At 47.6% G+C, this 13,527-nt stretch overlaps 1 protein-coding gene across 7 annotated transcripts in view; it reads left to right on the top strand.

Annotated features, from left to right (window-relative positions):
• The window catches only part of Plekha7 (pleckstrin homology domain containing A7), a 206,555-nt gene extending 193,720 nt beyond the window's left edge, over window positions 1–12,835 (top strand). For 3 of the 7 annotated variants that reach the window (XM_076846948.2, XM_076846943.2, XM_076846950.2), the window contains 7 exons: window positions 787–890; window positions 1,337–1,537; window positions 4,226–4,384; window positions 7,148–7,281; window positions 8,040–8,182; window positions 9,419–9,529; window positions 11,406–12,835. In XM_076846948.2, coding sequence (XP_076703063.2) covers window positions 787–890; window positions 1,337–1,537; window positions 4,226–4,384; window positions 7,148–7,281; window positions 8,040–8,182; window positions 9,419–9,519 — 842 coding nt within the window. In that variant the 3' untranslated portion in view covers window positions 9,520–9,529; window positions 11,406–12,835. Of the gene's footprint in view, window positions 1–786; window positions 891–1,336; window positions 1,538–4,225; window positions 4,385–7,147; window positions 7,282–8,039; window positions 8,183–9,418; window positions 9,530–11,405 lie in introns of those variants that run through there. The other 4 variants (XM_076846949.2, XM_076846946.2, XM_076846944.2 and 1 more) reach the window with 3 other exon arrangements.
• The last annotated feature ends 692 nt before the right edge of the window (window positions 12,836–13,527 follow it).

The following is a 13,527-nucleotide window of genomic DNA, read 5'->3' as shown; positions in this document are numbered from 1 at the left end:
GACATAATACCTTTATTTTGTTTATTTAATGTTTTTTTTTATGTGGTACTAGGGATTGAACCCAGTGCCTCACCTATGCTCTATCACTGAGCCACAATCCCAGCCCCTCTTGCTCTTTTATTATATCTGTCACTGGAAACAATGATAATAGCAATTTCTATAAAACTCAAGACTGTTTAAGTACTTTATATAGACCTCATACTCACAGTGCTGTGAGGGAATTGCTACTTCCCACTTTAAAACTTGGGAAACTAAGGCTGAGAGAAGTTAAATAACTTGCCAGTTAGCTATTGGTGAGGGAGTCAGAAGACAATCCCAGGGCTCTGACCTACAGGTTGGGGTGCTGGGCTGTTGCCACCAGCAAGCTAACTCAGGCCCTCCAGAGGGGTTTCTCCTCTTGCGCCACCCTAAGACTCAATCTTTTCTTAAACACTGTCTCAGGTGGAACCCCTCTTTCTGCCCTCCTTATCCCGAGAATGCAGCAGGAGGCAGGGGGTAGAGGGCACTGGCACCTTCTACCCACACAGCCCAGGGCTCCTGTAGGGAAGGGATGCCTAGAGTGGGTCACAGATCTGCAAGGAGTCTGTCCCTTGTTGGGGATAGAGGGCACCTCTGGACTGACCCACATCCTCTATCTAAGGCCTTGCTCTAAGGAGAATGAAGGAAAAGTTGAATGGGCTGTTGGCTGGGCCCTCTTGGTCCCTCATGGGAGTGGGGGTTATTAGGGAAGGGCCAACGACTGTCAACCTCACCACAAATATGCTTGACTCCTCTTTCTTCACAAAGGGCTCTCAGGGTCCACATCAAGGCTCCAGCAGTCATCTACCATCGCTCCCTATGTCACGCTCCGGAGGGGTCTAAATGCTGAAAATAGCAAGGTGACTTTTCTTGTGAGTGATCTTGAGCTGGACATTGACTAGCAATTCTGTGAGCACTAAGAATAGCCTCTGAGGTGACCTCAGCCCCTTGTGAGTTCAGGGTCCCTGTCACCCACTGCCTGTCAAGAAAACCCTGCCTCTCTATTTTCTGAGGACCCTACATTTTCATCTCCAGTCTGGCAGGGTTGTGGGAGGGAGCCCAAGAAATATGCATCCTGGTGTGCTGCATATGTGTCCAACTGGACAGGCCTGGGCCTCAGTGTTTGCATGTGCACAATGGGGTGCTGCCCAGAAAGGTGGTGAGGACCATCATGATGCTTAGAGAGAGTGGATCTCATAGCCAAGAGGAGTCCAACCAGAGAGTGTGAGAAACTAAGAAAAGGAATGAACTCAGAAGGGCGGCTGCCCTCTGTGTTCCCAGCCCAGCTGCTCTGTGTCTCTCACTTCCTCCTCCTCAGAGACCCAAGAGTGCCTTGGAGCGCCTGTACTCAGGGGACCACCAGCGGGGCAAGATGAGTGCAGAGGAGCAGCTTGAGCGCATGAAGCGGCACCAGAAGGCCCTGGTCCGGGAGCGCAAGAAGACACTGAGCCAAGGAGAAAGGGCGGGCCTGCCCTCATCCCGCTACCTATACCAGCCGCTCCCTGGAGATCTTGGCTCAGTATGTTAGGCAGGCGGGGCTGGGACAGGGAGCAGAGCTTTCCCTCCAACTGAGCACAGCTTCTCCAAGTTCCCCAAACACAAGCACGACACACCCATGAGTGAGTGGGCTGTTCACTAACGTAGATGGTTGAGAGAACATCCCATGGGGCTATTTGTCCACAACCCTGTCTACATGTGTGAGCTGGTCAAAGGGTGACCTGGAACTGGAGCAGGAAAGAGGATCCCACTTCAGAGTTCCAGGAGTGTGAGAAAATATCTAGTCAGTTTTCTAAGCTAAGCACGAGAGAGGCTTTTGCAGGCATTCAGATCTTTCAGCTGAATTAAGGACTTGGGAATTTGGAGTTTAAGGAGTTGAGGAGGAAGATGGCGATAGGATTTGATGAGAAGTGCAAGTGAACCAACCAGCCTCCCAATTTTCCAAACAGATGTTGGAGGAAAGGAAGTCAGCTGACCAAGGGTTGGTGGCCCACAATCTCAAAGGCGGTGGTCTCCTGCAGCATGTGGTGCTGAGAGGCCTCAGGATGCCCAGGAGAGCCAGGGGATTGGTGCTGCCCCTGGTGGTGCTCACTGGCACTGCATCCTGCCCAGAGTCGCCTTAGGTCCCTTTTGGAAACATTTTATATAACTTTTCTGTTTGAAATCCCATGTTTCCCTAGACCTCTAGCCTGACTGTTCTTTCCCTAATTCATTGCACAAGCTCTTTTGCTTTTAGTGTTACCGCTCATTACCTCTCTAATCCTGCCTGATTGTGTTTACAGAAGCTTCTGATTTGTAAAGAACATTGTCTAACTGGCCTGTGCTCTTTGTTACCAGGCTTGTAATAGCCTCTGTTGTTTCCCTAGCTTAGCAAGCACCCCCAGATGTCACTCACCTTTCTGTTGCCCTCCTTTGTGCAGGTCTACTGACTCTAAAGCTGCCCCACAGCTTGAGCCAACCTGCTGCCTGAGGACCACAGTCATTAGCAGAGGTCTGGGCATTATGAATTTATAAAAATCCATGCCTTACACCTGGACAGTAGACATGGACTTCAGAGATTGTATGTTTGAAAAGTGCTGCCAAATCTGAGGTTGTTCAATTTTAACTCCTTCAGTTCTATCACATAATTTCTTGTGGAAAACCTTTTGTGTTTCTGATATTTAATAACTTGAATTGATAGCAAAATAAACTATGTATTCAGAGGGACTCTCTGCAGCTATTAGCTCAGATACCAAAGGGATAAGACCCAGGACAGTCAAATCTTTAAAAGCTGCAAACCCAGTAACTTCTAAACTTCATAAGCAAATGTCATATGGGCTAATACTGACTTTTTATAACCTGATGTCTCAAATGTAGAGATTATCTAAAACTCATAAGTTGAATACCTTGTAATTTTTCTCTTAAGACTTGTGTAAGTCTCTGCATCAGCGCCAATAAACGTGTTGCCTAATAACAATGGATTGGCGTGGTTCTTCCCTAGGATACTCTCTAGAGTGTAGTGGACTTTTCCTGTTTGTGGAAACAATCAGGCTGGGTTTAAATGAGGACTTGTCTCTATTTGGAGAACTTGTGAGCGTGTAAGAGAATGTGCATTTTCTCTTTGAATCATTAAATTAATTCATCAGCTACCTAATCCTGTAATTGGAAAACCATCACCCAAGGGCGATGACATAGTTTGGAGTCAGTACTGAGAGCTTGTGCATGAATGGGTGAAATGTGCTGATATGGCTATGGGTTTGGGGTTTGGAACAACTTGAGGGCCATGACTGCGTAGGGCTCTGAGGTGGGTGGGTTGGGAGGAGGAGATGACCTGGGATGGGTAAGTACCTTCTTTGTTCCTGCTCAAGAGAAGAGAGTCTTTGAGCCTGCTCTGTTTTCAACAACCTGCTCAGCAGTCAGAGGCCTGTGAGGACACAGGCCCAGGGTGAACAGGGAACCACCACAGAATTGAGCAGTTGTGCTTGGATTTTAGAATGGTTGGATTACATTTTCTCTTTTATAAAGAGTTCCTTGTTACAAAGTTGATGCTGTGAAACAGCCTTGGAATTATTACATTTGATTTAGCACTTCAATTATACATAATTTAGTATAAAGAAAGTGCCTATTCCAAATACTGTCATACACCACAGTTTGTCTGCTTCACTGGGTCCAACCTGTTCCTTCTTGGACTTCCTCAGCCCTGCTGTGGGTACAGAATCCCCCACCCCAATGGATCCTGTTGGGATCCATTATAGGCTTTTGGTTATTCTACTTGCTTAGGAAGACCCTAAAGACTTGTTTTATTCATTGTTTCTGAACCTGGGACTTAAGGCTTCTGAACCCAAAAGGCCTATCACCTGTGGGGCAGCACACAAGCCAAATCCACCATCGGAAGCTCTGTTCCAGGTTCTCTTTGGGGGTCTTGCTCTCAGACCTGGGAGCATTCAATATCCCTGGGGACCATCACAAACTTATAATGCCCATAGAAAGCATGTTTGAACTCTGGGGGTCCCAGATCAGAGAGCAATCAGCAATGTGAAATGGGCCATGTGAAGGAAACAAGGACCTTGTTCTCCATTACATACAGAGTTCAGCACAACACTCTTCCCTGATGGGTCACAGATCCATCTTCCCAAGGGCCCCATGCCTGAAGGACTCATTCAAAAGTGGACCAGCAAGTCTCTCAGCAGTCAGGAAGTGACTGCAATTAACCTTCTTATTCTGTTGCCAGTGGAAGCGAGAGCAGGACTTTGACCTGCAGTTACTGGACCGAGCCATGCAAGGGGAAAGAAAAGACAAAGAGGAGAATGGCTGGTTGAAAGTGCAGGCCCTGCCTGTCACAGAGTTGGACCTGGAACCTCAAGACTATGACTTGGACATCAGCAGAGAGGTGAGGGCAGGGGCTCCCTTCGTGTCCCCCCCCACAAGGAGGCATGGCCTTTGGACTGCCATCCTGATCAACCCTCCCACCAAGGGTATGTCCTGAATGGAGACAACACTTTGGCCCAAGAGAATGAATGGATAGCAGCTTGAGGCAATAAAAGGAACCTAGGTGTTTGATGTAATTTTGGACAAATCATAATAGTAACTTCTCAATCCTCATTAATAAAGTGGGACTAAGCAACTCAATATAATTCCTAGGAGGTTTAACAGTGATCAGAAAGCCTGACACAGTACATTTGTTGAGACAGTAGATGCTATTGTTAGAAAATGTTCCCTGGAATACCAAGAGTTAACCTTATAACTGTCCAGCCAGCTGACTTGTATTGTCAGATTGAGGGGAAAACATGGGACAGGTTTGAAAATCACCTTGAAATTTCCAGCCAGGATAAAAGTGAGGAGATGGTGCCTAATAGTTCTGGTCTGAATTTCTCTGTCGCCCTCTGGTGGCATGTGTGTATTATGACAGGGCAGGCCTAGGAAAGCAAGTAACCACCTCCATCCCAGGGAAAAGAAAGAGGCAGGGGATGACAGTCTGGGTCTTCTAGACATTCATGTTCTCCTGTGGCCTGTATTGTGCCATCTGTAAGCTCTCCAGGGCAGTGTCTGTGACTTCTTGACACCTTTGTATCCTTAGCACCATGTCAGCACCCAGTAAGTGCTCTGTAAATATTTACTGAAGGAAGACTTTGTTGAATGAATCACCGTGGCCCATAAATGTCAAGAAAACATTTTTACAAAGACTTGGCCTGCCCTGAAACTGCATGAGGGGAAGTGTTCTCACCATATGACGGATGGATTTGGTTTTAATAAACATCCCCCACAGGTTTGTCTGGTCTGAGAATGAGTGCCAAAGGGGAGCTATGCCTCCAGGTACCTTCCTCCTGTTTTTAAGAGGCATGGCCAGACCACTCACAAGCTGATTTTGCCAGTAGGATCTACCGACTTGATTGGTTAGGCACTCATGGAGGCTTTGAGAACAAAGGAGCTTTATGTGGGCAAATAGGTGCTTATGGAGTTACTGGGTTCTGGGGGTCAGCTGGGACTTCAGGGGTTAACAAAACTTGGTCATCTGCCCCTTGACCTTTTCTTTTTGGCTGCTAAAATACCAAAGATCTTTACTTTCTGAGATTCACAAAGAAGCCTCCACGTGTTGTCTTGGCAGTACACATGTGCACTATAGCGTCCTAATTTGCCCGTCAGCCCAGGGAAAAAAATCCTTCCTTATCTCTAACCCAAATTCCTCCTGCTACAATGTAATCTACTTCCTTCCTCTAGATCTGTCCTCATTGGAAATAACAGAGAGGAGCTTATTTCTTGCCATCTTTCAGCAAAATGCAAGAGCTACATGAGTTTAAATCCGTTGGCTGTGAATAAAATCAGCCAAGTTGAGAACCAAAAAAAAAAAAAAAACTACTTTGGGGCTAATTAGAATTGCAGTCCAGGAAAACAAGATTCAAGCATTCTTGAAAGTGTGTTCTGAGGTTTTACAAAATGATGGTTACATTTGTAGCATTAAACCACAAGGGGGGTTAGGAATTATGATTGTTGCTGACAAAAATTAAGCTTTTCTTGTAAGAAAGGAATTGATGCAGTCTGAGTCTGGATAGTTTGTGGGGAGGGATCTGTTGTACAGAATGTCATCAGCCGTTAGTATTTCAAAGATAAGCTCACCTCTAGGTGGGCATGTTTGCAGCTCAGTTCAAAGGATCTGTTGCAGACAAATCTGAGATCTGATTAACAGTGGCCTCCTGACTCCCATTTTAAGTGTGCTGAACCAATGATATTCCATTTTTATTTTCTTTTTCCTCCAAAAATCCAAAATTAGATTTGTCCTAGGATCAGATTTAACTTGTTTTAGGGGAGCTTCAATCAACCCCATTTTAATAAGGGCCTGCAAAATTTGCCTTTAGTGTTCTTAATCCTGAGCATTATTTTACCAAATTGAGTTGGTCACTGGGTGAATGAAATACTTTGAGGGTTGGGGGTAGGTCTATTTCCTTCCTGGAAAGCAGCAGATACAGTATAGCTGCCTCCTATCTAGATCAGAAGAACTTTTGTAGAACAGAAACCACTATCACTTTCTTACATCCATCTCTCCATCCATCCATTTATCCATCTGTCCCATCATCCATTCAAAGAGGATTTGATGAAGGACGACTTGAGTGCCAGTCCCTGCATTAGACAGTGAGAAACAGTGATAAACAGAAAATGAGAGTAATGGAGGTTAGAAGAAGGACTGGGGAAGGGATTGGGGTGGGGTTGAAGGATGAGAGTCAGTGAAGCAAAAGAGGAGCATCCCAGTCAGGCGAAGAGCAGGAAGAAAGGCCCCACTGTTGGAGCGGCACTTAAGGAACTGCTGGGTCAGTGTGGCTGGAGAAGTCACAGGGGCCAGATCACTAGGGCCTTGAGGGATTATCATTTTTCTCTTAAAAGCTTTCAATGGGCGTTTGGCCTTGCCTTTCTCTTTCCTTAGCTTAGAGGAGGTTGATAAGTTGGTACGTTATCAACCCCACCATAAGTGGTTGTCTGGTATAGCTGGCTTTGGTGTCAAACCAGGTTCAAATCCTGATCCACAATTGACTCATTTTATGATTTCAGCAAGTTACTTCATCTCTGTGAACTTCCTCATGGTGGGACAGTGGGGAAAACAGGTCCCAAGCCAAAACATCTTAGCCTTGCCTTCCACCTTACCTCCTGGTCCTCTCCCCAGCTATCCAAACCAGAGAAGGTCTCTATCCCTGAGCGTTACGTGGAGCTGGATCCTGAAGAGCCACCTAGCCTGGAGGAGTTGCAGGCACGGTATCGGAAAGCTGAGAAGATTCGCAACATCCTCGCCCGGTCAAGGTCAGCTCTTACTTGTCTTACTAGTCTTGATATCCCCCTAGTACTGGCCCCACATGGCATCTCATATGTGAGGAGTCTGGGGCCAGGTTGGGTGGGGTGCATGTTTTGTCAATGTCTGTCTAAGGTGAGCTCCACTCATTGAAGGGGGCAGACAGGTCCTCAGATCAGTGAGAAATCTCACCTAAATCAACTGGAAAGTCCTAAAATACAACAGGAACCCTCACTCCCAAATCTGTCCCTGGTGATCCTAGAAAATGTGAGAAATGGAGCCCAGTTTGGAATTGAAGTGGACTCAGTTGGAGATTAGCTCTAGTGATGGCCCTCCCATCGTTTGGGCCCTTGCTTCCTCACACAGACCTGTAGACCAGGCCCCAGCCTTGTCCTGAGGGTGCCAGAGGCTTTGCCCACTATCCTGGATGTTGGGCTGGAACCCTAGGAAGTGGCTTTTCTGGCTCCTCTGCCTCCATAGCTTTAGAAACTTGTCATATATGAGCTTCCCTCTCAGAGCTAGGTTAGCCGTTTTGTGTCTGAATTTAACAGGAGCCTCCAGCTGGAGCCCTTAACTTAACGCCTGTGACCCTCCTATAATCATTGGATTGCTGGGGAGAAGCATGTACTCTTAAATCTTGGGAGAAAGTCCACAGTTTGTAGCTGATGCTCCCCAAGTGTTGAGAACCTCCAGATCAGGAAAACCCTTCACTCCTGAGCTGATGCCCAGGACGGTGAGGGGCTATCATCTGCTTTCCGCCCCCCTGCAGCATGTGCAACCTGCAGCCGACGTCAGGCCAGGACCGCAACAGCCTGGCCGACCTGGACTCACAGCTGCAAGAGCAGGAGCGTATCATCAACATCTCCTATGCCTTGGCCTCTGAGGCCTCCCAGCGCAGTAAGCAGGTGGCAGGTAAGGCCTGATGCCAGCCTCTAAGACCCAGTTCCCACCTGCTGTTCCTTGGGGCTTGGGCCCAACACAGCCTGTCCCAAAGCCAGGGAGTTGGTGGAAGTTGGCAGTTGAGAGCCAACTCTGACTAGAGGGTGTGCTGCCCTTGGAGGGAGGGTGGTTGCTGTACGACTTCAGGTTTGTCAGGCCACTGAGCCAGGGGGCCAGGGCTAAGGTTTGTTTCCTCACAAAGAAGGAGCATTAAAGCCTCTGGTGCTTCTTCCCTGTTTACCCATCAGAGCATGTTGTGCCAGAAAGCAGAACTTGGAAAGTGAGGCTCTGACAGCCAAATGGAAAGAAATATCACCATGTGTGTTTGCATGGCACATGGGTGTGTGCATGTGTTTGTAAAGGGGACTCCTGGCTCCTTCCTCCACCCATGTCTCCCCTCTGTGTGGGAGACCTCTGTGTGTCTAGGTGCTGCCTCTGACCAGGGGTGCTCCTTCTGGTGTGGGGATGGTCATAGAACCTTAAGTGGCGTCACAAGTCTCTACAGGTTTTCCAACTCTGGCTATAGGATCTAGTAATGGAAGGGTGGGGCCTTCAGGGCCCTGTGGTGACTGCACCCTGGGGAGTCTAGTGAAGGGAGTAGAGCTTTGCTTTGACCTTAGGGGCCCATGGGAGTGACCCATGACAAAGAGAGGGCTCATAGTCTCAGCAAAAAACTGTTCTTTGTCCCTGTAGAGTCCCTGAAATCCCTGCTATCCTCACTCCCTTCAAAGACATGCTGAGAGGGCTGAGAGGTGGTCAGCATGGTGCTCTACAGCTAAGGACATAGGAGACAACCATCCAGAGCCCTCTTCCTAATGACCTTGGGCTCCTCTCAGCAACTTCTGAGCTCCTTCCCATGAGACTACCCTCACCCCAAGGTCCCTCCTCTCTGCTGTGCTTGCTCTAATTCTGGATCTGCCATCTTCAACTCCCTTACCACCAGCAGCTGGGCACTCCAGCTCCATCATCCTTGGTCAGTTGGTGGCCTTTTTCACCTCCAACTCAGTAATGAACTGCACTTTTCCTTGCTCTTGCTTCCTCTTCTGTCTCAAGACCTATTAGGAACCACAGGCATTGGATCCTCCCAGGCCCAGGTCATTAGTGGGGGTCAGCAGGGCCCATGCCACCCAATCCTGCCAAGTGGGGTGTCTGGTGCTGCAGGAGTAGATGAGTCTAAAACATCACTTAATTCATGTGTGCTCCGTCTAGCGCAGCAGCTGGCCCTCCTCCCGCCTAAAGCCCCCTTGTCCTCCAGGACGGTGCCACCTTACTCCCCCTTAAGCAACGGACTCCACTACACCTTTGTCTAACACCTTCCAAGTAAGAGCCCCTGCCTGATGTGCCCCTGCGCTGCTCCCTGCTCCTCTCCTAGTGCTAAGCATGCCCCCAACTCCTTACCCTGCTGAGCTGATTGCAGTGATTCCTGCTGATGTTCCCTTCTGTTGGCACAGTGGCCGCTGGAGGGACCCACCTGGATAGTAGGCAGGTTGGAGAATTGATGCTTTTTAGGTATTCTGTCCTCGGTAGCCCCCATACTATAGAGACTGCAACCTGGATCACTCCCTTCCTGAAATCTCATTCCACACATCTTATTCTCCTTCCTCAGGACAACTTGACAACCCAAAGACCAGCATAGACCCTGGCTGCCAGCCTTGGGGGTTGGAAAAAGAAGAGTTAGATCTTGGCCTTTCAGGCTTTAACCAAAGAAACTGAAGTACTGCAAGACTAGAAAAAGGCCAGATAGGCCAGTGCACAAGCAGGCTGGGTGCACTCCATGTCACACAGCATTGATGTCAGAGCAAGCCTGGGACAGCCTTTTTAGTCACTTAGCAACTTAGAGAGGCCCAGAGCCACATACAATTGGCTCTCAGCCAGTCGGGGTTGGGGGGAGGTCTGGCACCACCCACTCCCCCTTCCTGGAGTGAGATGCAGCATGGGGTAGAGAATGAGCCCTGGACCAGGAACCAGGAGGCCCACGTCTAGTGGGTTTTGAGTGGGCTCATGTCCTGTGCCAGTTGCTGCCTCACCTGGACAGGGAAGGATCAGATAGAGGTCTTACTGGTCCCTCCCCTGACAGTCCATCTCACTGTCATTTTGCAAAGGCTTCCCCTCTCTTTCCTTTATATTTGTTATAGTTAACCTTGTTGAGTACCTACTATGTGCCAGGCATTGTGCTAAACGTCTCTTTTGACCCACACAACAACCCTGTGAAGATATTTACCCCCATTTTACAGATGAGAAAACGAAGCTCAGAGACCTTGAGGGACTTGTCCAAGGAGTCGCAGCTTGTAAGTTTCAGGGTTTGAAGCCCTTTGGTGTAGTCCAGAGCCTTTGTTCTCCATCACCACTCATGGACTTGTCTGGGCCACCCCAGGAGCTCTAGATAGCTGAAGAGAGTGAAGTGAGGGACACTACTTGTGTTGCCACAGGTGGAAATATGATTTTTGGCTGGGGTCCTCCAGCTGGGCATTCCCTAGGTTTTGGTTCCCTGGCCAAGTCTGCCTGAGGGTGGAAGGAAGAGGTCAGCCTTCTTGGGCCTGGCACTCAGATGTGGCGAGGAAGCCCAGAACTAGGAATCCTGGGGAGATGCTTCAGCTGGGTCCTTTGTAAATGCTTTAGGGGCCTTCCAGGAGCATGGTAGGGTGTGGTTTCCTCCTAGAGATCTGAGAGGGATGATACTGCACAGGCAGAGAGATAGGAAAGAGCCTTCACCCACTCTGGTTCTGGGGTGTTAGGCCTTGAATGCTCCTTTATAATACATCCATATTCTTCTTCCCCTCACTGCCTCATTTGGAGGGTGGTATGATCCTCTATTTTTAGATTAGAAAAACAGCCCACAGAGGCTGAGTTATACAGAATTATTCAATGATGAAGGGCAGGGCCATAAATGGACCCCAGAGTCTTGCCCAGGTCCTTTGCTCTATTGCACAGAGATCCAGTTTAGGGACCTGCATGTGTCTAGTGTACTTCCTAGAAGCAGAGACAGGGTAAGGCCCAGAGCCAAAGAGTCCTAGAAGCCAGTGGTCCCTCAGCAGCGGCCACATTGCCTAAGCCCTGTGCTCTGCTACTGTCAAGCCTGTCTGCCATCCTCCGTCGTGTGTGCACAAACATGCCCACTGCCTACTCTCCAGACATGAGGAGGGATCCCAACAACCTCTTATTATCTCATGGTTTTTTTTTTTTTTTTTTTTGCCAGCCCAGGCAGTGACGGAACCGTGACCCATTGTGTAGAGGAAAAGCCTGGAGCCAGGGGCCCAGTGGAATCAACTTTCTCCCAGGAGATTGGCTTTTCTGCCCCCATGGAAACCCCTTCCAGCTGAGCAAGGGTTCTGGCTGGAAGAAGGAGCAGTCCACCAACCATGGGACAATCCCTATGGGGCTCAGTCCTAACACACACCACTTTTTCAATTCAGACTCCTTTTTACAACCAACAAAAAGCACTTTTGATATACACTGTAAAATACTGACACTGTATTTTAGAATCAGAATATATTTTATAATGTTCACCTCAAGGGCTGAGTGGCTGAAAAGGTGAGAATGCAGGATTTTGTTGCTGCACATATAGATTCAGGTACTGTTGGGATGGTAAGTGTGGGTGTTGGGGATAAAGGCAGGGCAAGAAGAGGTCAGTTCAACTACTGATGAACTCAGGGGAAAGTTGGATTGACAATGTGCTTCCAGTGGATTCCAGCATTAATCTTGTTGGCATGCTGTCTGAGAAAAGAGGGCCCCTTGGTTGCAGAGATGAGCCATCCCTGACCTGACCTGACCTGACCTGATGACCAGCTCTGGGTGAAACTCCACCAGTATGCAAGGGGAACCCAAGTCTACAACTTGGTCCTTGGTTTTGGTTTAGGGACAACAGTGTGATCAAGAGCTTTGGCCTCTCCAACCTGCCCAGGAGGCTCCCTTAGCAAAGGGCTCTTCTCAGAAGAAAAGCAATTTGCTTTATTAAAAAAATATATACACGCACACACATACACATTCATTTTGAGGTACAGAAAAGGTAAGATGAATCAATTTTTTTGTATTGTAGCAATAAGCTCCACACTAGGTGACATCTGTCTGAAAATCCCTGACTGAATGCTTCCCTTCAGGTAGGCTGTGTTGGGAACATTGGCTGCCTGCCCTGGAGAGCCCCAGGTCAGCTGCTCTAGGACTTGGGTCTGGTAGCAACAGAACAAGCAATGTGCTCTCCGCCATCCCCAATGGGCCTGTCACCAGTGGGGCCACCATGGCAGGACTTGGACTTGACTTTCAGACCCAAATGAGGAGGAGGCTACCAAGCCAGGTGCAGTGTTTATGATCCTTTGTTTAAGTTATATCATGATATTTTCTATACAGAAAATGATGTTTAAAAGGAAAAAAACAGACACAAAAACCTCCATTGGGTGGAGCCACACTTTAGATCAAAATTTAACTATGCTCAGAAAAACAAACAAAAATCTTGAATATATTTAGAAGTTGCTATCTATTTTTAACTAACTCCATATGCTGCCAGTATCAACTTCATGACATTTGCCAAAATAAAATTTTATTTTTGCCTTTATAAGATTTTGTTGAAAAAAAATGAAATGACTATTTTGCAAGAAGTTAATTTAAATAAAGGTGTAATGGTTTGCAAAAAAAAATGTGATGTACAGATTAAAACATTAACCCGATATGTTTCCTGTTTCTTGCTGGCTGTGTTCTCTCACAAGTGGTGGTGGTGATTTTTTTCCATTTCTTGGGAAAGTCCTCATTTCGTAGCTCTCACCCCTGCTTATGTTCACCTATGAAAATCCTCTCCTGATGACAGTTCCTTGACATTTGATTGGCTTTGGAAAACTCAGGAAAGGAGGGTTGGCGTCTCAGCCCTTGGCTGGGCTTAGCAGCTGCTCCGGTGGCCCCCACCCCACCCAGCGTAGGAACCGCCAGGCTGTGGACTCCCCTGTGGGGCTGATTTGGCAGGCAGACTGCAATCCAATCTGAGATAGCACAGGGGACACCACAGGCCCCCTTCCAACCCACATGCCATTGGCTCCTTCCAATGAAGCGGGTTAGTGATGGACCATTGCAAACTAGATTTGTATTTAATTCATTTTGACTTGTGATGTATGCTTAAAACAGAAGGCAAGAGGCCAGTTTGGTCAAGGGATGTGTCTACTTTCAGGATTGTTATGGCAGTTTTTGTATATTGCCAAGAAGAGCATCCAAGATTTGGGGTGACTTTCTAATTATTTAAACTGGGAAAAGTAGATTCCAAGGCATTCTGGACAAAGGATATTGCTGCTTTTTTAGCCACTGATTATTATTTTTAATTTTGAAAAAAAAATACT

This window comes from Callospermophilus lateralis, chromosome 2, assembly GCF_048772815.1.
Source record: "Callospermophilus lateralis isolate mCalLat2 chromosome 2, mCalLat2.hap1, whole genome shotgun sequence".
NCBI classification, from domain to species: domain Eukaryota; kingdom Metazoa; phylum Chordata; class Mammalia; order Rodentia; family Sciuridae; genus Callospermophilus; species Callospermophilus lateralis.
The sequence above is the reverse complement of the archived record's forward strand: the minus strand, read 5'-3'. Positions and strand labels throughout refer to the sequence as shown.